Source organism: Parambassis ranga, chromosome 17, assembly GCF_900634625.1.
Source record: "Parambassis ranga chromosome 17, fParRan2.1, whole genome shotgun sequence".
NCBI classification, from domain to species: domain Eukaryota; kingdom Metazoa; phylum Chordata; class Actinopteri; family Ambassidae; genus Parambassis; species Parambassis ranga.
In genome coordinates, this window is record NC_041037.1 from 6,183,870 (window position 1) to 6,205,224 (window position 21,355).

Below are 21,355 nucleotides of genomic sequence, written 5' to 3' on the forward strand. Positions count from 1 at the left end.
TTTATAAAAACAGTAGACACTTTTCATTAGAAGGAATTGATGGTTTCATTTCTACTTTGTCATTTGGAGTGAAAAAAAGCTCGAGGTGACACTTCCTGAAAAGACACCAGCTTTGCATATCTGTTCTCTGAAAAACAGAGGATCCAATGTAAACACTAATCATACCGGTGCATAATACATGCAGCAGTATAGCAGGGAAATCATGTTATAAAGCAATTTCTCAGTTTCTTAGGATTCAATGTGTTTTTTTACATTAATGAGTGAATCCTACTACCTGGCAGGGATTGGTTTTAATTCATTTGTCCCCAGCTTTAAACAAGATCCCTGTAAAATGTGATTTAGTGTAGCGACTGGGTACTGAGCACACACACAGCCAGTGAATTATCTGCTTTTGCCGAATGGTTCAGACACAGATGTTAACAGACTGTTTTTTTATTATTTCATACTGCAATAAAAAAAGTATGACTCCAGCAGATCATTTTTATATATTATAATACAGATGCAGAATTGAAAGTTTATTCTTTAAACAGCCTAGTATTTTACAAGAAATAGATAACTACTTGGAACTTTTGAACATGTCCTTAAAACAGGACATAAGTGGGCACGAATCCTTGGGCTCTACACTTTTCCGTCATTATCCATGAACACCCAGCCGAAAAGTAGGAAGGGGGAAAGAAAAGGGGGGGTTGAAGCGGAGGGGGGAAAACTTTCAATAAATAAAACAAAAACAATGGAACCTCTAACCTTTTTCCGTACCACCCCACCCATATCCACACTTAAAAAATAATATAGCACACAATAGAGGCCAAAATTTGTTACCGTGAGTTTTTACATGAGCAGCTAACGGTAAAGAGACACGGACATCTCTTCAGAAGTCATTACTTCACACACCAGTTTTTATAGGTCCATTTGCAACAGGAAAACACACCCTGCTTTAGACGTGACAATTCGTTTGGGATTTTTTTTTTAGAAATTACCAGAGAATGCCTGATAAATTAAAAAAAAGGTGAACACTGTGGAAGCAGTTAGGGGAAGAGGGGGCAAGGATCAGACAGCGGCTGTTCAAACTGGATACAGTCAGTGGGGGGTTTGCTTAGCTGCAGTCCCTTAAAAGTCCTCCAACGTTTCAATCTCTCCCATATTCAGTCTCTCAGATGACGCATTCACAGAAAAACCTGAGAATCAAAACAAACATAAGAAGGGTTAGATCAGCTTGTGGAATAAAAAAAAAAGGCAGAAATGTCAGATTTAGCAGAAAGACGTTTCATCTCACCTAGAAGACTGGGGTCTGCCCGGACCATCTTCTGCTTCTTTTTCTTCTTCCCTGAGGTGACGGTCTCGAAGCGTGGCTGCTGCTGCCCACTTGTGTGGTTGGACTGGTAGAGTGATGAAGATCCTGTTCCTCCCCATACAGAATCCTTATCAAAATAAACGACAGATTAACCCATTAGTTAATGGGCCAGTGTGTAGGATTCAGGACAATCTATTATCAGCAACCAAATAGGGTTAAAGTGTTGACAGCAGGAGATTGACTGTAGATGATACTTAATTGCAACATAAATCAAATTTGTGGAAAATCTTTTGCAAAACTGTGGACAGATCAAACTGCACAATTTGTTTCGGAAAATCCAGTAAACAGAGAAGTTGCAATTTCTTGCTGATATCATTTTAAAAAGTGAAAAACGTAATTTACAATGACATCACATGATTTCATGCATGTCAGATGATCAGGTAGGATCTTTTGGGGCTATTTCAAAGGGGTGACGCAAAACCCACTCACAGCAGAGAATGACGCAACTGGCCATGGTCATATCACAGCTCTGATTGGTCTGACGATGCTGGCAGAAAAAAAAATTATCTAGAGCAAAAACTATTTTTGGGGAGAGTGCCAGACAGCCATCTCTCATTTTGATCTTCAAGGCACAAACAGGAATGAAACATTTGGTACCCCATATGCGCAGCCTTTAAATAACCAGTACAGCTTCAGTCTTGCTTACCTGCTGTTGCTGCTGCTTGAGGGTTTGCTGTTGGTTCTGTGGTGCCTGTTTCTGTTGGTTAGCGTTCTGTTTGGCACGACGTTCCAGAAATTGCTTGGCAAAGTCCTTGGCCTCAGGAGTGTCCCCCAGGTAAGCCCTGGCATAGTCATGCACCTCATATGGAGATTCCACTTCTTTTAAGAAGGATGCAAATGTAGGAACTGCCAAAGAGACAGACAGAATAATGTGAGTTCAGCCTCCCATAAATCGCTGTGGGTTAAATAACTTTATGTTATGTTTAAAGACTTACCATCCAGATTGTTGGCTGTGTTGAGGGTGTGCAGGGTTTGCTCACACCACTGCATGAATGTGTCCTGTTGGCTCTTATTGACACCTTGGAACAACTTTAGCAGCTTCTCCTCCTCTTCAACTTTCTTATTGGCTCGCCCACTCAAAGAATTACTTCATGTGTACACAAATAAATGAAGGAGGAAGACAAAACAAATGAGTGTATTACTCACACCCATCATATACCAAGTCATGCATGTTATCAGAGGCTGTGACTAAGAGCACTTTTCTTATTTTGGCATTCTAAATAAATACCTGAGGTTGGCGTTGCCCTTGTTGTTCTTCTGTGCATTTCCTTTTTTGGTGGGGGCAGGTGGCGGGACAGCCTCCTTCGCAGCCTCATCCCAAAAGCCCATGTTTGAGTTGTGGGTGTCGCCCCAGATACTGCTAGAGTCTGAGCCCCAGTTAGTGCAGCTGCTGGCAGTAACAGCCCCCCACACTGAATTGCTCAGAGACGTCTGCCAAAAGAGGGGTACATATTATTACCAAGCGCTAGAAAGAGAGCTGTTTCATTATTGATTTACCACCCTACACATTGACAACTATCCTGTCATCCTTTCATGTAAATGTAAAATGAAATTTGCTTGTGTGATTTTCCTGCTTTCCTCCTGTGTAAGCCACATTTAATTTCCCCTCGGGGCTAAATAAAGGAATTCTGATTCTGATAACACGTACAGTTCTGTTTTGAGTGCGGGTCTGTTGGGTGACAGTGGCATGTTGCTGTTGTTGCTGTTGTTGTTGCTCCTTCCGCTGTTTCATCTGCTGGGCCTCCTCCCTCTGAATCTCTACCAAAGACTTGGTAACAACTGGTGGTTTGCCCATGTTCCCCCATCCAGACAGCTTGGCATGGGACTGCTGAGCCTGCTGCAGGGCCTGCTGTTGCTGTAGTTTCAGCAGCTCTTGTTGCTGACGTCGTTGCTGTGGGGATGAGAAGCATGAAGCATGAATGAAGCACAAATCTTTATATAGATGAAATATAACCTAAGACAGACAACTTGCTGCTGCTAAACAATCCCTAGCTGACTTAAAGGAGGGTGTGGCTCTTTGTCCTCACCTCTTCCCGTGCCTGTCGCTCTCTCTCTTCTTCTAGTTTCTGGATCTCAGCCAATGACAGGGCATTCTGAGTCTGGTTTATGGTGTTGGGTGTCTGCTGTCCCCACTTAGAAGAGGATGGAAGCTGTGCAGCATGACCAGATACAGTTAGCTTTATGTACATTTTGTTGTGTTTACTTTTGACAACCAATCATCTTGTGCTCTTACCTTCATTTGTGCAAGCTGCTGCTGCTGCTGCTGCTGTTGCTGCAGTCTCCTGAGGGCCTCTTGTTGCTGCTGTCTCTGTCTCTGCAGCTCCTGCAGTCTTTGAACCTCCTGCTCTCTTCTTTTCTGCTCCTCCTGTTGTTGGGCCAGAGCAGCTGCTGCTGCAGCGGCTGCTGCCTCTTCCTCTGCTCGCTTCTCCTCCTCACGCTTCCGCAGTGCCTCCAGTTCCTCCTGCTTTCTGCGCTCCTCTTCCTGGTGAAATATATACACTGCATTTAGAGAGAGGATTTCAGAAAGTATAAAGTATATAACAAGTTTTTGACAGCATACCTGTTTGCGCAGGAAGTCTTCCCGTTTTTTTCTCTCCTCCTCCTCCCTTCGCCTTTCTTCTAATCTTCGGAGAGCCTCCTCCTGTGCCAGTCTCTCCTCTTCCTCTTTTTGCCTCCGCTGTGCCTCCTCTTGCTCCCTTTGCCGCCTCAGTGCCTCCTCCTAAGAATTTACCACCAAAGAAAAGTGAAACTACAGAACAGTATCTAAAAAGCTTGCAGTTGAATCAGATGGTATTAAAATAGTCAACCTGTTTTTGCCGTGCCAGCTCCTCTTCCTCCATGCGTTTTCGTTCCTCCTCCTGCCGAGCCCTAAGGGCTTCCTCCAAACGTTTCCTCTCTTCTTCCTCCCGTTTGACTCTCAGTTCTGCCTCACGCCTCTCAAGCTCCAGCTTTCAGACAAAAAAAATGCTCATGGTTTACATACAAAAAAATATTCACCAGATGAAGCGTTTAGAAATTCAGACTGTTATTGTAAATCATTTCATCCTCAAACTTAAGGGATAAGATAAAGAAATGCTGTTCCTACCTTTGCAGACTTTGCCTTTTCTAACTGTTGCATCTGTTCAATAGTTGGAGCTTGTGCCAGGGAGTCTATGGGTAAATCCCATACGCTGCTGCCATCCCATGCTATTGTAAAAGATAAAAATATTATGCATAAATTAAAGGCTTTTTAAAATCTAAGATGTATAAAAAAATAAAACTTACTGCTTTGGGCAGCTTGGAGGTTTGGTGTGCAGGAAGCCTGAGAGGACGGGTTCTGCATTTCCCACACAGAACCAGAGTCTGGTACAGACAGGGATCGGGTAACAGGAGGTAGGAGGCTTTCAGATGCTCTAAAAAGTATAAGAATGTAGGCACATTGATAAATGCAATACTACACTGTCAGACGTGACATGAATGCCATGATGCCTACCTCATCTTAAGAGCCTGATATTGCTGTAGAAGCAGGTTGATCTGCTGTTGGTGCTGCTGCTGCTGTTGAATAGGGGCAGAGCTGAGAGCTGCAGCTTTCTGCTGGGCCAGGGCCTGGGCATACTGCTGCCTGAAGGAGAGAAGTCAGGTAGAGAAAAACAGATGGAGAAAGGGACATGTTAGTGGATTTCAACTGATCAACAGGTCTCAGGTAGTGATGCTGCATGTGTGGAGAATGTGGTTCCAAAGGATGAGGTGTGAAGTCTTTAGGATGGTGTTATAAAAGTGTCAGATGTGAGCCTTGGCATACCTGAGGAGGTATTGATATTGGAGCTGCTGTAACTGATAAAGGTTGAGAGCAGTGAGCTCCTGCTGCCTCTTCAACCTCTCTTGATCACCATCACCCTGCAACATAATATAGCACTTGCTGCATAAAAAAACTTTGATGCATTGTGGTACAAAGAGTGGACTATAACACCCCCTACAGGTCATTTAGCAGGACTAGTGCCACTGCTGATTTATAGGAAACCTTTGACAAAAGCAATCAACTGGATCCCAGTTTTATACCTGTAGTGGTGGAGGTGCAGGACCAGGAGTGAATGGTACCCTCCCCCAGATCTTCATGATCTCGCCCAGAGGCTGAAATACTTCATCACACCCTCTTTTGACTAATAAAGACATTGTGAAATAACCAGCCTGAAACCACTCTGTCATCTCCTGGTTACTGAATGGACCTGAGGAGCACAAAAAAGATTAGAGAATATTCAGTGACATGGGGTTTTGAAGATAAGATAAATAACTGAAGCAACATTTTAAGTACATAGAATATTCTACAGTCTCACCCTGTATCTCCCCCTGGGGATCTTTGTAAAACCACTTAAGAGCAGCTTCGTGGGTAAGTGGTAGGCCTGCAGGCTTGGGCTTCTCTGAAGTTTTTGCTGCAAGTCTGTCATCATCCACTCCACTGTCTTGTAGGTATGCTACCATCTTTTCTGCCTCCTGGAATTTTAAAGAATTGTATAAGGACATTACATTACTAAACATCAACCAGGAAAGTCTCCCAGCTGAGTAGGCCATTTCACTGGTCACTTGTTAGTGTTTACAATATGCTTTTGCCTTCAATGTCCATAAGTGTCTAAGAGATCACGTACTTGCTCAAAGTGTTTTAATCCCTCATCTTCATCAGTGTCGTGTGGCACAATGGAGGGCCTGCCAATAGGTGCCATTATACTTGAGGAGAAATTTAATGGATTGTTCATTGCCACAGGAACCTCTATGGGTTTCTGTTGTGGTAGCTGGATGGTGGGTGATGGAGCAGATATTTCTGCATGGAACAAAACAAGGAAACAGCAAATGTTAGTCCGTTAGGCACAGGGGCACACCTGACTAGATAAATCAAACTGAGGAAAGAAGTCCCACCTGCAAGTGTCGTGGAAATGTGGGTCATAGGAAGGGACTCCAGCATGCTATTAGACATGGGGACGTGCAGGGGGACTTTGCAGGGTTCTGGGTGGAGCTCCAGGGGAGGCTGTCTTTCAGCTGGCCTTTCAGGCTCTTCTGTTCTGCAGGGCTGAGTAGAGGACAAAGACTGGATAGGAGCCTGGGGCTCCAAGACTGGGGGAGCAACAGGTGGAGCGACAGGTGGAGCTTCCTCTGACAGTCTGGCCAACTCTGTAAATAGTTCACCCAAGATTGGATCAAAACCAAATAGTTTAGTAATCTGAAAATACTTTTCGGTTCTAGTGTGGTCAATACCGTAATCCCATTTTCTACTTCTTTGACATGCTTTCATATTGTACAATATTTTCTCCTTTTATACACAATGACACAAAAATATTTTTTTAAAACAGATATTTCTGTAATTATAATACATCAAACCAGCATTAACACGATTGGATCGTTCATAAATACCAAGCTTGCACTACTGCTTCTAAGAAATCTTCATATCACTGAACTAAGCAAAATGTAAAACTTCCAACCTTTTCTGTCAGCTTCTCTTTTGGCCTCTGTTTCCATCTCTTTGGTCTCTCTTGGCTGACTGTCCTCCTCCAGAGCCTCTTCACACTCATCCAAGGGTTTAAAGTCAAGTTCCACCTCTTCCAGGATAGGCTCCTTGGGAGCTTTCTGTTACCACAAACATTTGTTTTAAAATACAACATGCCTATAGTGTCCTATACAACTTTCCATCCTCTGTAACTGAACAGCTAAGTGAAAAAATGATTTCTTCTATAGTATCTAGTGAGAATGCCTTCATTACCTTGAGAGAGAGAAAGGCTCCTGACGAGTCAAAGGTGCCTGCCTCCTCATCTGCGTCCTCCAGACACCATTCTGGCAGACTGTCCCTCTCGTCGTCCAGGCTACCGCTGCCTGACCGTGGCCTCCTATAGCCACGCTCGTCTTCTCTTGCATCAAATGGGAAGCGACGACGTTGGTCTGGGTGTTCCCGCCACCCGGCTGGCCGAGCTCCATCTAAATAAAACAAGATCAATTAGGATTCGAAAACTACCATAAATCTCACTAATTCAGGCGACTTATGATGTGGACACATGGATGGCATTATGATTTCACCATGTACCTGAGAACGGAATCAATGGCCCCCTTACGACTGACTGACTTACCGGTAAATAAAATGTACCTTTTTTTTAAAAAAACAAACAGGGCAGTATACTCAAATACATTTATCTTTTGAAGATAAATGTATTGGTAATGTGGTCAGTGCAGTGCCCACCTGGGCTTGGGGGGCACCACCGGTCACTGTCCCGCCGAGAACCTGCCAGTCGCCAGCCCCCCTCATCATCCTCACCATTCTGATCATCACGAGACGTACGCCAGTTCTCACTCTCTGAGCGTGTAAAGTCGTGCTTCCGGGGTAGTCCTGTTCCACCGTCTTCATAGTTTCCTCTGACTGCAAAAAAAAACAAAAAAAAAACATTTAGTTTTACAGTTTAATTGACAATTGAAAGTACATCTAATGCAATGACAAACAAAAAAGAGTTTATTTAGCACCTTTTAAATCGACACAAATCATGTGAAATTCCTTTAGTAGTTTCAACTTGAAGTACACTTACTATGATTAATCTGAAAATGTCCCGGAGCAGCATCTGCAATTTTAGAAGGGGCAACAAATAGTAAGGCAGGGCATTCGCCAAAAAAAAAAGTATTGATTATTTGAGCCACAATATGCAACACCAACCTGGGTCTTTTCGACCTGGCTTTTCAAACCTTCTGTCTCCCCTGGTAAGAGAAATAACAGCAATTATGTCATCAAGTCATGGGTGAAGAGCTTATAAAATGCACACTGAAAGCAAAGCCAGGTCAGATTACTTTCAAATTTCATGGCTTTAAACAGGTATACCTTTCTTCCCAGCTTTGGGAGCGATGCATCTCCCTCCCTCCACGACCAAAACCTTCCACATCATCAAAACTTCTTTGGTAAAATCCCCCATCTCCTCTTCCTCGGCCTAAAACACATATGCATGCATGTTGACGTAACCCAGTATGACCTGGTAAGAGAGGTGCTGATGACTATGGTCAACTTTGCTGCCTTCAGAAGGTACAGACGTTAGGTTAGGCTGATGTCTTGATTGTGTTTTGAGAGCAGGTTTTCTATATATTTATGGCATATCATTCACAAGCAGCTGAGGTTTAGGTATGCTGCCTAAGCACAACACCTATAGAGTGCTAATGTTAACCCTTGTCCCTGACTGAGGGCTCTTTAAAGGCATCTTAACTATCCACAGTTGTTGCAAACAGAGCAGCTGAATAGCCCAACACATTTTAAACATAAGGCCAAGGATAATTATTTTACATACATTATATTAACTACTCCTTATCCTTGAAATAACACATTTGTGTATGAGGGTAGTTAAGTTTTACCTCTACCCCTTGAGGTACTTCTGCCTCTTGGTGCCCCCACTATGGGTCCGCCTCCTCGTCCTGTCAGTCGGAGTACAGCTGCACTGTTTACGGACATGGAAAAATTTCTCTGCAAATACAAAAATGAGAGGGGAATTAAGGCAACCAAATAGTCATACCTGACAGTGACCTGATAATATGACAGGTGCTTGTACCTGTTCTTCCTCTGTAAAGGACACGAGTGCCAGAGGTGGCAAGGGCTCCTCTTGCAATATGGGCAGGAACTCCTTATCCTGTAGGTCTATAGGGATCTAGAAAAAAGGAAATTAGGATCACAGATTTCAGTGTTGCTATGGAGAATGCTTTACTAGACTGTTGTTATAACACAACACACGACAAAAGCTGAAAAAATACTCTGTATACAGATCATAATGACCACTACATCTAACACATACACACCTTGTTATCCTTTACATAAAGTGCTAACATTTCTTCTCTCCCATAGCGATAATCTGCAAGTTTATACTTTGGCAATGCAGGTGAGAGGGGTGGAGAGGCAACAGCATTGCTGTTTCCACCACCACCGCTGCCTCCACCTCCAGACAGGGCACGGAGCCTACAGGGAGAAGGACAAAGTAGTAAAGGCAGAACAGACAGAGGAAGGAGAGGCCATGTTGCAGCTGAACTAGCATGTACGAACATGTATGGACTAAGTGAGACAGAAAACTAGTTTTACAACCTAAAAATAAACACATTGCTTTGCTCAGACTGATCATTAATTCATGCAGTTTCTATTACCATTCTGGTCCAAAGTTAAGTGTCTGGGTTTCAGCCATTTTTCTTGAAGTTCTGCAAATATGCAAAGGGAGAAAAAAAGCTATTATGTAGCAGCTTTAATGTATTCCAGCTAGGGTTAGGCGATATTGGCAAAAAAAAGAATCACGATTAATTGTGGCATTTAGCCAATAACGACTAATTTGATGAGACAAATGACAATTGCACTTGCAAGTTTTTGACTCTAAATCGCCACATTGTTCTAAAATGATACTGACAAATCATCAGTCAAGTTAACTACTTCATTCTAACAGGTTAGGCTGGTAAGTAGTGATTAGGCACAAACCAGCCATGTTTGAAATATGTATTGATAACGGATGCACAAACTGCTTCAAATTAATAATGAAACAAACATTTAAAGTAACTTTGTCCTTCAAATGTTCTTATCTTAAGGTCACAGAGCAGTGCATATCAACATTAAAATTAAACGGGACAAATAAGTTCAGAAAAAAAGTCACATCAGTGATTATTTCAAGTGTGTGCAAATTAACCTGTGACTGGAATATGTCACACACTAGTGCATGTTTTCACTCATACTGTAGAACAGCAGCAGAAAGAACATTACAAACAAACCAGGCAATTCCTCATTTAAATGTATGTCTGTGCAAATCAACCTGTTACGGCCTTCCATCGCTTAAGTTTGGTCGTAAGGAGCACAATGGCAACGACCAAAGCTCCACGCTTCACACCTAATGCGTGTCGCGTACGCATGCGCGGCACTATATACACTACAGCTGTAGCCGGCGTTGCGCATTCTTCGTCGACATGACGCGGCACTAATCGCCGTAATCGATAAGTGGCAAATATTAATCGGTGACAGTTTTTCTTACGGTTAATTGCACACGATACGATTTTGCACAAACCTAATTCCAGCTTCACATGATATACGGCCCATCCCACCAGCACACAACCCGTGTACAATTACAATCTGCTGAGGCTATTTTAAGACGTCTCACGGTCTGCAAGGAGGTTATGTCAGACACCTGTAATTGACAACGGGGTTTACTTTAGAACCACCCCCCCCTCCCTCCCCCAAAATACAAAAAAACAACTATGTCAATGACAACGAGATAATATGCTTTTTAACATCAAGGTCTCCATTGTCGAGACTTTTGCCTTATATGTAAGTGTAAGTGGTTCCTCAAATATCGGACACAAAAGGCGACAGTGGACTCACAATAGCACCGAGTGTGTGGGAGACCGGATAAGCCACGTGTAAGTTGCAAGTTAAAGCAATAAATACCAGCGACATGTATCATTACCCATCTGCACGTTTTGCACAACATACTGTAAACCCTTTGACTGACTTGAGTTTACATAACGTTACGGCTAAAATGGTTGAAGTTCATAACTTTGCCAAGTAACCAATGTGTTTACAAAACATCACGTTTCCCAGTTTGATTGCGTTAGATGCTATGTTACAGCTACTCGGAGTGAGTAAGCATTTTGACAGCAGACAAAAAAACGGATGATAATTTTTTTGGATAGTTTTCGGTGTTGTTACTCACTTTAAAACGCTGAGTCAACTGTTTAACTTTGACAGTAAAGCATGGGGCAGAGTTAACGTTAGCCAGAGCAGCTCGTCCTACTAATTTAGATCATACAAAGTCAGCGGTGCTTGATACTATGAAAGATGACTTGGCAAGACTCACTACGAGCAAGTAATGAGCACCTGGGAACGTTAAATGGAACTCACAAAAGGTTAACAGGGCCAACGTTGCGTTAGCTAATCGAGCAAGCTAACCAGTCCAAGAGGCATGATATTTGGACGATCCACTGGACATTAGTGCCTGACATTAGCCAGCATATTTTCTGTTGCTTAAAGGTTGACGGTGTAGTTATAGGTATGATAAAACGTGGCAGCAGACTTGTAGTTAAAGTGCCACTCTGCAGCATGCTTGTGCCACTCCAGAGTATTTTTCACTAGCCAGCAAGACGACAGCCAACGCTTTAGCGTTAGCTAGCTGTAGTTGGCCAACTAGCTAGCTAGCTAGCTAGCTGCGTTTTATCCGAACGTAGCGAATGTATAATCCTCGTACATCTATGTCGACATATGTATCGACGCGGCTTTGTTATACACAGCCACAGAAGAAGTAGAAAGAATGTAACCCAAATCTGACACAGGTTAATCACTATCCTCAGTACTTGTGGATAGCAGGCTAACAGGTTAGCTAACTGCTACACGCGGCCTTCCGAGTTGCAAGGATCCACAACAACATTTCCTTGTCAAACCGTTCCGCACTTCACACGGCCCCGACAAGCACACGGAGAACTAGAGCCCGGTGCTGCAAGGCCAAGTAAACATGGTGGTTTAACTACAATCACAGGCAGCCCAGATCGTCAGTATACGCCCGTCTGACATGACACTTAACGTAAAGGTACGATTTTCTTTGCTAGTGTATTTAACTTTGGCTGTCTTACCTCTGCTTGTTCTGACAGCACAAGGTTTGTATGCGAGTTGTGTGGCTCTCTCTCTCTGGGCTCTCTCTCTCTCTCTTCGTTTTCCACAAGATGGCTGAGCATGGGTCACATGACAACAGATATAAACCCGTATGCCGTGGACAGATTTGCTGACTGGTACGTATTGGCAAACAGGCTTGAATCTTGCTACTGTATCGATCATTAGTGTGTTTTACGTTGTATTCCCACTCATATAAACCATGACACATGAAGTGACGTTTAAATAAATCAGGTATTAAGTCTTTACACATTAAAACCACGTTGGACATGGGGCCAGTTTGCTACTCCACAACTCACCACAAGCCAAAGTCTTAAATGAGACTCTCATGGATAAAGTGTGTTAACTGTACACAACATTGGTAAATAGCATAAAAGAATAACTACAATTATCACTAGAGAATGAGGCAACTTTTCATTTTGCTAAATAGTTTTGGTTATTTATGGACTAATGTGTTCTAATTTTTGAATTTTTGTTTTGAGGTTTTTCGAATGTCAGGAAGAAATCCCTAGCTTCACCAGACAGAAATCTATCTAGCACTTTTTCTGTGGCTGTCTTGCTGCCTGTGTTTGGTACAGAAATGCCACCTGTTGCTGTGAGGTTGTATCTGGAGTTTTTATTCCTAAACAAAGACCAAACATAAATTATTACCTATGAAAAGCTGTTACTCTTGTAGCACAGTACACACAACCTCTCATTGTTTTGTCTCCTTGTTGTCTACTTTGCAATCATAATTAACGACATGCTATACATGCAAAGTGTTCATAATTTTCTGAGTAACTGTTGAATGGTGCAACATCTTGGCTCGTTGGTCTAGGGGTATGATTCTCGCTTAGGGTGCGAGAGGTCCCGGGTTCAAATCCCGGACGAGCCCTCTTTTTTGTATTTTGGTCGTCATTGCTGCAAGTCTAAAGCTGGATCCATACTCCGCGAGACAAAGAGCGGAGAACGCGCTCCACGGGTGGTAAGAGATACAAAAAAAAGGTCTTTTCCGCACTGAGGTACCATACTCCGCGAGACGCGTGTGTGCAGAACTCCTCATACGGCCCGCCCACTAAACTATAAGGAAAGACTTTACTGAGTTTTTTAACACACCACAAGGACTTGTGCCATGGCAAGAGGGCATTATACAGAGAGGGTGCCTGCAACAGCGTGAGATGTCTGGCGATGAGTTGTGAAAATGCGACATTAAAAGTATCAATAGCAAAGATTCAGTGTTTGTCCCTTTATGACCACATTTGCACATCTACTGTGTTCCAATGTGCCTGCGATACTTCAAACTGTCCGGTGATGAGCTGTGAAGATGCGACATTAAAAGTAACAATAGCAAAGATATACAGACATTGTTAACGAGCCTATTATGCCCGGGTATGTAGGAGTATATAGAATGGTAATAACAGTCACCATCTGGTATGTGTGAATGGCTGTCTGGAGTTATTGGTGACAAATCACCCTGACTTGCCTTTCTTTCTTTCTTTTATTGCTCATCATGCAAACCGGTATGGTCTTATCTAAATCTGTTGAATCAGCGCTGTTTATACACCTACCTATATACCTGGAGAGGCTCTTGCGCTTCTCCACTTTCATCACGCCCACAATAAATTCCGACCAATCACAGCATGGTTGCCGCACAGCCTTGAAAGACAAAGTTCGGCCCGGACCCTGTGCACAGGAGTGCGGATCAGCGGGCGGTCAGAGACAAAAAATGACGTCATTTTGTGGGCGTAACGTCTGCAGGGGGGGAAAATGTCTTTGTCTCGCGGAGTATGGATCCAGCTTAAACGTTATCAGTAAAGCTGCCTACTACTGTTGTATTGTGCATTTAATCAAGAATTGCACAAGTTTGTCATTCAAAGATATTACAGAATTGAACAGTATGTATGTTTTTTGTAGCAATTTACTAATTGGGACCTAATTATGTCTGTCTGTGACCATAAGACACAGACAGACATAATAAAAGAGGACTAGTCCAGTGTTCGATCAAATACAAAAAAACTGTAATAAAAACAAACTGACCCCGACGTGATTTGAACACGCAACCTTCTGATCTGGAGTCAGACGCGCTACCGTTGCGCCACGAGGTCTATATTTCACCTTTCCAACAAAGTCTCAGATAACCCACATAACGACACGTCTTTCCGGTGCAAGTGAAAACGCATACTACACATTGACTACTCTGGCGTTCAGTGGCCGGTTAGCTCAGTTGGTTAGAGCGTGGTGCTAATAACGCCAAGGTCGCGGGTTCGATCCCCGTACGGGCCATTATTTTTTTTTTGTTAGGACTTGCAGTATGCAATGCAGTAAGGCTCTTCAACGATTTTTACTTTAACCAACGTAGTGATGTTCGGCTGCTCATTAAAACATTATCAGATTTAAATGTACAACGTTAATTAAAAATGTTCCTCTTTTGAGACCAACGCATTCCAACATCTGTCAGTACCGTCTCCGTTCGTTCTGTGTTCCGTGAAGTAGAGTCCTTTTCAACATGGTTAGTGTGGCGTTGGTGGTATAGTGGTTAGCATAGCTGCCTTCCAAGCAGTTGACCCGGGTTCGATTCCCGGCCAACGCAGCCGTTTTAATGCTTCATGCTACATTTTTTTCAAACTCTATCATCATACGGTTAGATGAGCTGTTTTATTCTGATATGTTGTGAGGGCTGCAGAGAGGTAGGAAACGTATCAATTGTATTGACATAGTATCATATAAGTTTTAGTTTGAAACCAAGAGACTTACTGTAGCAAAACTGTACTGTATACCTACTAAGACCTTGCATATAATATTTGAAGTGATAAAAAATACACAAGTCCCATAAAGTTTCTTGGCTCAATAACAGTATCCAGCATCCACCATATTACCAGAATTGATTGTGCCTCTGCAGAAAGATGGAAAGAAGTTCACTTGTTAAACAGGAAATGTGTCACTGTTTCTTTCTCACCCAGTAAATTCATTTGTTATCCTGTTCACCGGTGTTAATCCTGCTTACCCTCCTTTTCCCTCTGTTGCCATGGATATGCTATTCCTATGGCAACTGCATGCCTTTGTGGATGGCCTCGGGCCCCCACCGTAGAGAACTCTCTGAACCTTTCATTACACATTTCCATCAAGCTCACAGACAAATCTTACAAGTAGTACATCGTATAACCCTGTAACTGGTGCCCTTTCTCTTCCACTCTGCCCTCTGCCCTTCTCTGTCCTTGTGTCTCCATGCTGCTCCATGCTTGAAGTCACACTGGATTGTCTTACCTATAAGTCCATGCCACGGAGCACATCTCCAAGGCAGCCCAACACAAGCGTGCTTGTGGTTTTAGCGTTCATCTTTTGTAAATTACACTCTAGGTATTCACTGCACACATGATACTGGATGCCAGTGCTGGTAGGAAGAGGTCTGTGATCAGATTTGTAGTGTGTGTATCGATATCATAAGCACCCCAAGCTCTCTGTGGCAATGGAAACCAGACTCCATCTTTAAAGATGCATGAGACGTCTTAAGAAACAGAGAAGAGATGAAGGCGCTGCCAGAGAAAGTGTTTCTGTGTCAGTAAGAGTGAAAAACAGGGAGGGGCGAGGCTTGTGCAGACAACAGTAAAGTTGCCAGAGGAAGGAAGGCCCAAGTTAAACCAGAGTACAGAGTCAGGATTATACACTCCGTGTGTGTGTGGGGGTGAGTGTGTGTGTATGTGTGTGTGGCAGGTGGGGGGTCTCCACCTGTTGTATGAACCCCATCAGCCCTGGGGAGTACCATGGGCTCCGGGTGGGCTCCTCCCTGCTTAGCATCGTGGCAGGCTGCATCCTGATCGGGGTGTCCAGGGAGTGTGATGCTGATGCTGTAGGAGGTATTTTCCTGGGAGCCGGGGGCCTCGGTAAGTGATGTTCAAAACTTTTCAGGGAGTCATACTGTTGTTGGTAGTGTGATAAGATTGATTAACCATGTAGGGTCCAGCATGATTTTAGTGTGGCTTTAAAATTACCTGATGCTTTAGTTAAAAACTTTGCAGCTAGCTGCTTAGCTCAAATGCCAGATAACTGCAGAATAACTTGTTAGCATTGACCAAACAGCTGTGAACACAATAATTCTTTACATTACATGCAACAATATTTAAAGCATTTATTAAATATGATTGACTCAGTAATCTAACAGAGTATGTTTCTGTATATGTAGATGTGAGATATATATTTTAAAAGTACAAAAGTACGTGTATGCCTTCTTAAAGCAGAATTATAATTCTATTATTCACACCTGTGCATTTCTCACTGACTCATGTTTAAATGTCTTCTGTAAAAATAATAGTTATGATAAACGCCCATTATATTTTTCATTCAAAATACGATCTTTGAATATATAATGTATAAAAAAAAAAGAAATCGTTTTAAAGAAATACTCAGGTAAGGATCTTTGGCCTGTGACATTTTCCATCCACCGTTCATCTGATACAACAGTGTAACTGGAACCAGCTGATAGCTGGAGGAACTGCACTGCCAAGATAAAGGAGTGTCTCAACTGGTTTCCTGGATGGAAAGAGCAAAGGGTACGACGTTTGATCTGAGGAAGGCAGCATCAGCCTGCATAATGTGGAACACGTTCTCGCTGATTATTTGATCAGCTTTCAATAATTAATCCACTTTTCTGACGTCCTGAAGAATTTGGCTAATCAAAACAGCCACAGAGACGTTCGCTCGGGCAGCATTTGTGCAGCTGAGCAGCATCTAATTATGTGTTTTGGGGCTTGTGTGCCACGATGCCTCCTCCAACACACAGGCTGACTAATGAGTATGAACAGAGTGTTCTCGGCAGATTGTTTTCACTCCCTCTGCAGTTTCATGACATTTTAAGCACAGACATGCATCACAGCCACCCTCAGGACCTGCCAGGGTTTAATGCCAGCCCTTCTGGCTTATAAGGGAAATCAATAACTGTGTTGAATTGGAGCGCAGTGCCACAGAGAGCTACATGAGCCCCGCGCTTCAGATATTACTTTATGCTTTGAAGAGGAAGAAACATCACACTCTGTATCTGGTACGCTGAAAATAATCTGAAGGCTACGTCAAGAGGATTACAGTGTGGGAATAGATGTTACATCAGGCAATTTTATTGTTGGTCATGATGTCTTCAAGTATGAAGACTTCTATGAAAAAGCATATTTTTACCTCCTGATGTGGCTCATTCTGTATGCATCAAGAGCAGTTTATGCTGTTACATCAGTGTGAAATCTGAAGTTTTCTTTAAAAAATTGATTTTTGAGGCTGTGTGTGTGTGAGTGTTTGAATTTTAGAAAATCTGACGCATTCATCTTTCAACATGATCCTGTCCTAGATTCACACATTTAATCCAGAGGTTATAGAGCATACTCATCCCTTTTTTTGTGAGTCTGGGCCTCCAGAAAATGTTCCACAGCAGTCTTCACTGACAAAGGGAACCACCAAGGTCCTGCTGGGGAGGAGGTAGTGGTCTAAGGGGGCATGTGAATAGGTGTTTTTAAAGATCAGTGAGTCCGGTTATAGTGGACATCTAGACGGTTAGAAATTGGGCTGATTTTCCTTTGACACGTGCTGAATCTGCAGATTGTTGTGGATAACATGGATCTTAAACATGGATGATCCCTCATGATATTGTCATTGATCTTGTCCATCTTCTCTGGACATCTCTCCTTTTACCTTCTTACGATGCTGTAAGATGAAACACCCCCATGTCTTCAGGGACCTCCTCGGGCCATAGGAGAGACTTTGAATGACTTAGAAATAATTTAGGTATCATCTTCTGACTTTCTGCATGATCACTCTGCACATACATGTAACAAGAGCTGCGTTACTTGTGTTCTTTGGGCCACAAACCAATCAGCTCTCATAGTGAGTATCTTTCAATGCAAATGGATGAAGAATAACTTTGGATTGTGACAAATACTCACACTAATGCTGCGATTAACATACTGCTGTTCTCTCCAGGTCTGCTCATATCAATCTACCCCTTCATTAAAGCCTGGCTGAACATCAACCACATTCTTCCATCCTTTGGTAAGTCATTTCTTTTTTTTAATGAGGTGATGCATCTATTGTTTACGGCACCAACATCAGAGAACCATGTTGGCTCTAAACACATTTTTTTAACCCCTTTAGGGAACTTCAGAGTCCACCCTGCGACTCCCAATCCTGCTCCTGAGCAACCAGCTGAGACACTGAGACGAGAAGGTGAGTGAAATGAATCTCCCAGAAGATGTTAATTAATACAGCTATCACATAACATTTGGAGCTACCGGACACTGATACGTCCTGTCTGTGTGCTCTATTCACTGATCAAAACTCTGACACCTGTAGATACCATGGAGAGTCAACACCACTCCAGAGAGTGGCAGGGTAGAGAGATCATCCATGTAATACAAACATCTAAACTCGTTTTACTAACTTTTTAGATTAAGAGAAATAGAGAGAGAAAGGAGCTGCCTCTCTCTCTTTCGCTCTTTTCTTATATACATGTCATCAAAGACGGATCAATAGTTTAGGGCGAAATATTAACAGTATTCTGTAAGACTAATGCACAGCTAGTAAAGCATGCCCATCAGTGTACCTGCATGTTGCAGCTGCTCTCTTGTGTTTTTCCAGGGACTCAGAGTCAGTTAAATCTAGAACGTTCTAAGAGTCGTATGGGGACCTTTGTGGATGGCGGACCAATGCCAGAGACCAACCCAGGCGAGGGGTAGGAGCCCGACATTTTTTTTCACCGGTGATTAATGTTCTTGTGTAATTATGTGGTTTTGTGAATGACATGGAAAAACAAGGTATTTTTTTTACATAGGTGAGTGAAAGAGCCCACAAAGCTCCTTTCATGAGGACATATGCTCTGTTTTTATTAGCTGAAAAAATTAAACATACAATGTATCACCTCCCTGTCATGGACAGTCTCTTTGGATGCGGTTGCTATGGTAACACAGACACTTCAGTCATGTCAGATTTGTGACCCATGTGACATACCGTTTACACTGACTATCAAAAATTAATGTTTTATTTGTTTTTAATGTTTAATTTAAGCCAGCTGGACAAAACTCAGTTCGTTACAGAGATGTTTTAGACCGGCTTAATCACACACAAGTACACACAAGTGACACCCTTTGCTTACATGACTCACGTCGGTCTGTTGCAGGACTTCTTCAGACATGCCAGATGTCTTATCGAGACGGAAACTGAAGCTGTCATCTACTGATCAAGACATACCATGAAGTCAGCACGTGACAGAACTGACCCGTGTTACCTAACTCCCCCCCAAACGCCCTGCAGCAAGCATCGCCGACGTGCGTGACAAACAGCACAGATTGGAATCTTATTTCTATCCTTGTTAACTGTTAGTTGAGATGATATCATCAAAGTGAACCCATGTTGTCCATTAAACACCCCCGAAGATTACTTTGTGGCTGTTATTGGAGTATTTTCTTAGTTTTTGACACTTAGTGAGGTAAATTAAGCCCAGTGGTCCAGCTCCAGCGCAGCTCAGCTTATCATCACACAATGTTCTTGGCCACGCTGCCAATTAAGAAATCATTATAGTCATTATGTGTTGATGGGACTTGTTTTTTTTTTTAGCTTAACTTCCCCTGCTTGTATTTGTTAGAGCAAAGCAAACACATGTGCACAGATAGCTACAGTACATCTGTTGCATAAACACAGTGACCCGCACCCCTGCAACGAAACATAATGCTTTGATATTCAGGACAGCGCATGCAGAATGGCTGCTGCATGAAAAGCAGCGAGGTTGAGCTGTGCTGTGTCCTGACAAAAAGTCTAACATGCTGTGAGACTGAATAATGCCGGGATGTGTTGATGAGTTTCAGCAACAGGAGCCCTGAGGAGTATACAGCGCCTTGATGACAACCAGCAGTGTGATTGTCAGGCCTCAAATCACACCATCCTTCTGTGTCTGCGTGAAGTTAAACAACAGGGGGACAGATGATGAGCAGCTAATTGTGCTCTATCCAGAATCTGTTACAGTGATTGAGAGATGAACTTCCGTTAGCATGCATAGATGGAGTTACTGCGTTTATTATGTGCTTGTTAGTGTTCATATTTGTGTGTGTTATATCAAACACATCAGCGGAGATCCAAATAGTTCCTCCTCTTTTGCTAGGTGGCATTAATTTGCCGAGCTTCTTGAGAGATTAATAAGACCAGAAACTCACATATCCACCTTGCCATTCTCCCAGCTCTGTGCTTGCAGCTTAACCAGTGGCGGTTTGGACCAATCAGCACTCTAAGAAGCTATTTTGGACTTGTTTGGACTCAAACTCAGTCCACATTTCAACCGCTTTCCAGCTTCTTTGTTTGTTCCCTCTACGGCTGATGGTCTAGTCCTTGTCTCCTGTGTGGCAAATTCACACAGGAGACAAGGACTAGACCATCATTATCTGACTGATGGATAGTATAGTTCATCCAATCCTCTGCTGAGGATTTAAAAGCCATGGCTCTTCCCTGGGGCGACCTCCCAGATGGTTGTGTTGTAACTAACTGTCAGGTTAAAGATGGTGACCACTGAGAGTGAGATGTGTTTTCACACCCAATCCTTTAAACATGATTTATTACAGCTTCACGCTCGTGATCCTTTCAATACTCCATGTTGTCTACTAAAGATTCAAGACACAAAAAGATCTTAATGAATGATTTTTATCTGTTAATTAAGCTATTATCCATTACTGAATCTTTTATTAATCAGAAATATAAGCTGTAGACAGCAGTCTTCACACACACACACACACACACACACGAGGAGGATGGATCAGTGAAGAGGAGGCTCCAGTCTGTGGTCCAGCGGTCCACGGAGGAGGGGAAATGCTCTGCGCGGTAGATCTGATAGGGAGTAATGAAAAATGACGACTTCCCACCGGCTGCCGGAGCGGGGGCTCGTACAGCACATTGGCTGCTTCCTCTCCGTTTCCGTCGCTCGGTGACCTGTCAGGTGCTTCACGCGTCTCTGTCCACACCGGGATCAGCGCGCGGTGTTGCATCTGCGCGTCAACTCAGAAGAAATGCCATCTCACCTAAGTGATCTTCTGTCTGCTGTCGGATTTTATTCTGCTCCTCCTCAGCGGGTCCTGCTGTGTCTTCGCCGTGACTCTCACTGAATGGCTTTCATGACTTGTGCCCTCAGGACTGTGGAGCCACCAAAGCAGGATGAAAACCCTCCGTTCAGTGTATGTGCGTCCTCTCAGCCTCTCAGTAATTACGCACCGTAATTAGACTGGGGATCTCTGGTGAAAATCTACAGACTGAACAATGCAAAGACCTTCAGCGTGTCGACACAAAGGGTAAGATGGTTTCTTTACGCTTTGATTTCACAGGAATGCAACAGAGCAGCGCTGTGATCGAGCCTCTCATGCTTAAACCTGCTGTTTTGTAACATCTGCAGG

General features: G+C 43.1%; 2 protein-coding genes and 4 non-coding genes across 7 annotated transcripts; 4 read left to right on the forward strand and 2 right to left on the reverse strand.

Annotated features, from left to right (window-relative positions):
- Positions 1–475: 475 nt before the first annotated feature.
- gigyf2 (GRB10 interacting GYF protein 2) lies at positions 476–12,052 on the reverse strand. 2 transcript variants are annotated; one of them, XM_028427536.1, is made up of 29 exons: positions 11,933–12,052; positions 9,476–9,526; positions 9,137–9,293; positions 8,893–8,988; positions 8,699–8,807; positions 8,178–8,283; positions 8,016–8,056; positions 7,891–7,923; positions 7,626–7,727; positions 7,080–7,291; positions 6,802–6,946; positions 6,242–6,493; positions 5,974–6,146; positions 5,665–5,821; positions 5,390–5,556; positions 5,133–5,227; positions 4,824–4,952; positions 4,616–4,743; positions 4,437–4,537; positions 4,159–4,299; positions 3,912–4,070; positions 3,585–3,833; positions 3,379–3,501; positions 3,000–3,242; positions 2,580–2,782; positions 2,287–2,438; positions 1,998–2,197; positions 1,274–1,418; positions 476–1,175 (listed from the first exon to the last, which is right to left on the reverse strand). In XM_028427536.1, exons 2-29 carry the CDS (start codon positions 9,511–9,513, stop codon positions 1,108–1,110), a joined length of 3,924 nt encoding a protein of 1,307 aa, XP_028283337.1. In that variant the 5' UTR covers positions 9,514–9,526; positions 11,933–12,052; the 3' UTR covers positions 476–1,107. The 2 variants fall into 2 exon arrangements, with proteins under 2 accessions (XP_028283337.1, XP_028283336.1); XM_028427535.1 differs by having other exon boundaries at positions 7,551–7,727.
- A 719-nt stretch (positions 12,053–12,771) lies between these two features.
- On the forward strand, positions 12,772–12,843 carry trnap-agg (transfer RNA proline (anticodon AGG)). Its single transcript has one exon. It is a non-coding gene; the product is annotated as a tRNA-Pro (tRNA).
- Positions 12,844–13,981: 1,138 nt separating this feature from the next.
- Positions 13,982–14,053, reverse strand: trnaw-cca (transfer RNA tryptophan (anticodon CCA)). Its single transcript has one exon. It is a non-coding gene; the product is annotated as a tRNA-Trp (tRNA).
- A 104-nt stretch (positions 14,054–14,157) lies between these two features.
- trnai-aau (transfer RNA isoleucine (anticodon AAU)) lies at positions 14,158–14,231 on the forward strand. The gene has a single exon. It is a non-coding gene; the product is annotated as a tRNA-Ile (tRNA).
- Positions 14,232–14,466: 235 nt separating this feature from the next.
- On the forward strand, positions 14,467–14,538 carry trnag-ucc (transfer RNA glycine (anticodon UCC)). Its single transcript has one exon. It is a non-coding gene; the product is annotated as a tRNA-Gly (tRNA).
- A 957-nt stretch (positions 14,539–15,495) lies between these two features.
- kncn (kinocilin) lies at positions 15,496–19,347 on the forward strand. The gene is made up of 5 exons (XM_028427537.1): positions 15,496–15,829; positions 17,910–17,978; positions 18,081–18,152; positions 18,564–18,657; positions 19,102–19,347. Exons 1-5 carry the CDS (start codon positions 15,682–15,684, stop codon positions 19,175–19,177), a joined length of 459 nt encoding a protein of 152 aa, XP_028283338.1. The 5' UTR covers positions 15,496–15,681; the 3' UTR covers positions 19,178–19,347.
- The last annotated feature ends 2,008 nt before the right edge of the window (positions 19,348–21,355 follow it).

What these genes read in the sequence shown, in the direction of transcription:
- gigyf2 (XM_028427535.1), bottom strand. Translation starts at nt 9,513, where the DNA reads ATGGCTGAAACCCAGACACTTAACTTTGGACCAGAATG. An exon ending in GAGCCTTTCTCTCTCTCAAG is followed by an intron (nt 6,947 to 7,079) that starts GTAATGAAGGCA and finishes TTGTGGTAACAG; the next exon opens with AAAGCTCCCAAGGAGCCTAT. An exon ending in TATCAGGCTCTTAAGATGAG is followed by an intron (nt 4,744 to 4,823) that starts GTAGGCATCATG and finishes TATACTTTTTAG; the next exon opens with AGCATCTGAAAGCCTCCTAC.
- kncn (XM_028427537.1), top strand. Translation starts at nt 15,682, where the DNA reads ATGAACCCCATCAGCCCTGGGGAGTACCATGGGCTCCGGGTGGGCTCC. An exon ending in CCACATTCTTCCATCCTTTG is followed by an intron (nt 17,979 to 18,080) that starts GTAAGTCATTTC and finishes TAACCCCTTTAG; the next exon opens with GGAACTTCAGAGTCCACCCT. An exon ending in TGAGACACTGAGACGAGAAG is followed by an intron (nt 18,153 to 18,563) that starts GTGAGTGAAATG and finishes GTGTTTTTCCAG; the next exon opens with GGACTCAGAGTCAGTTAAAT.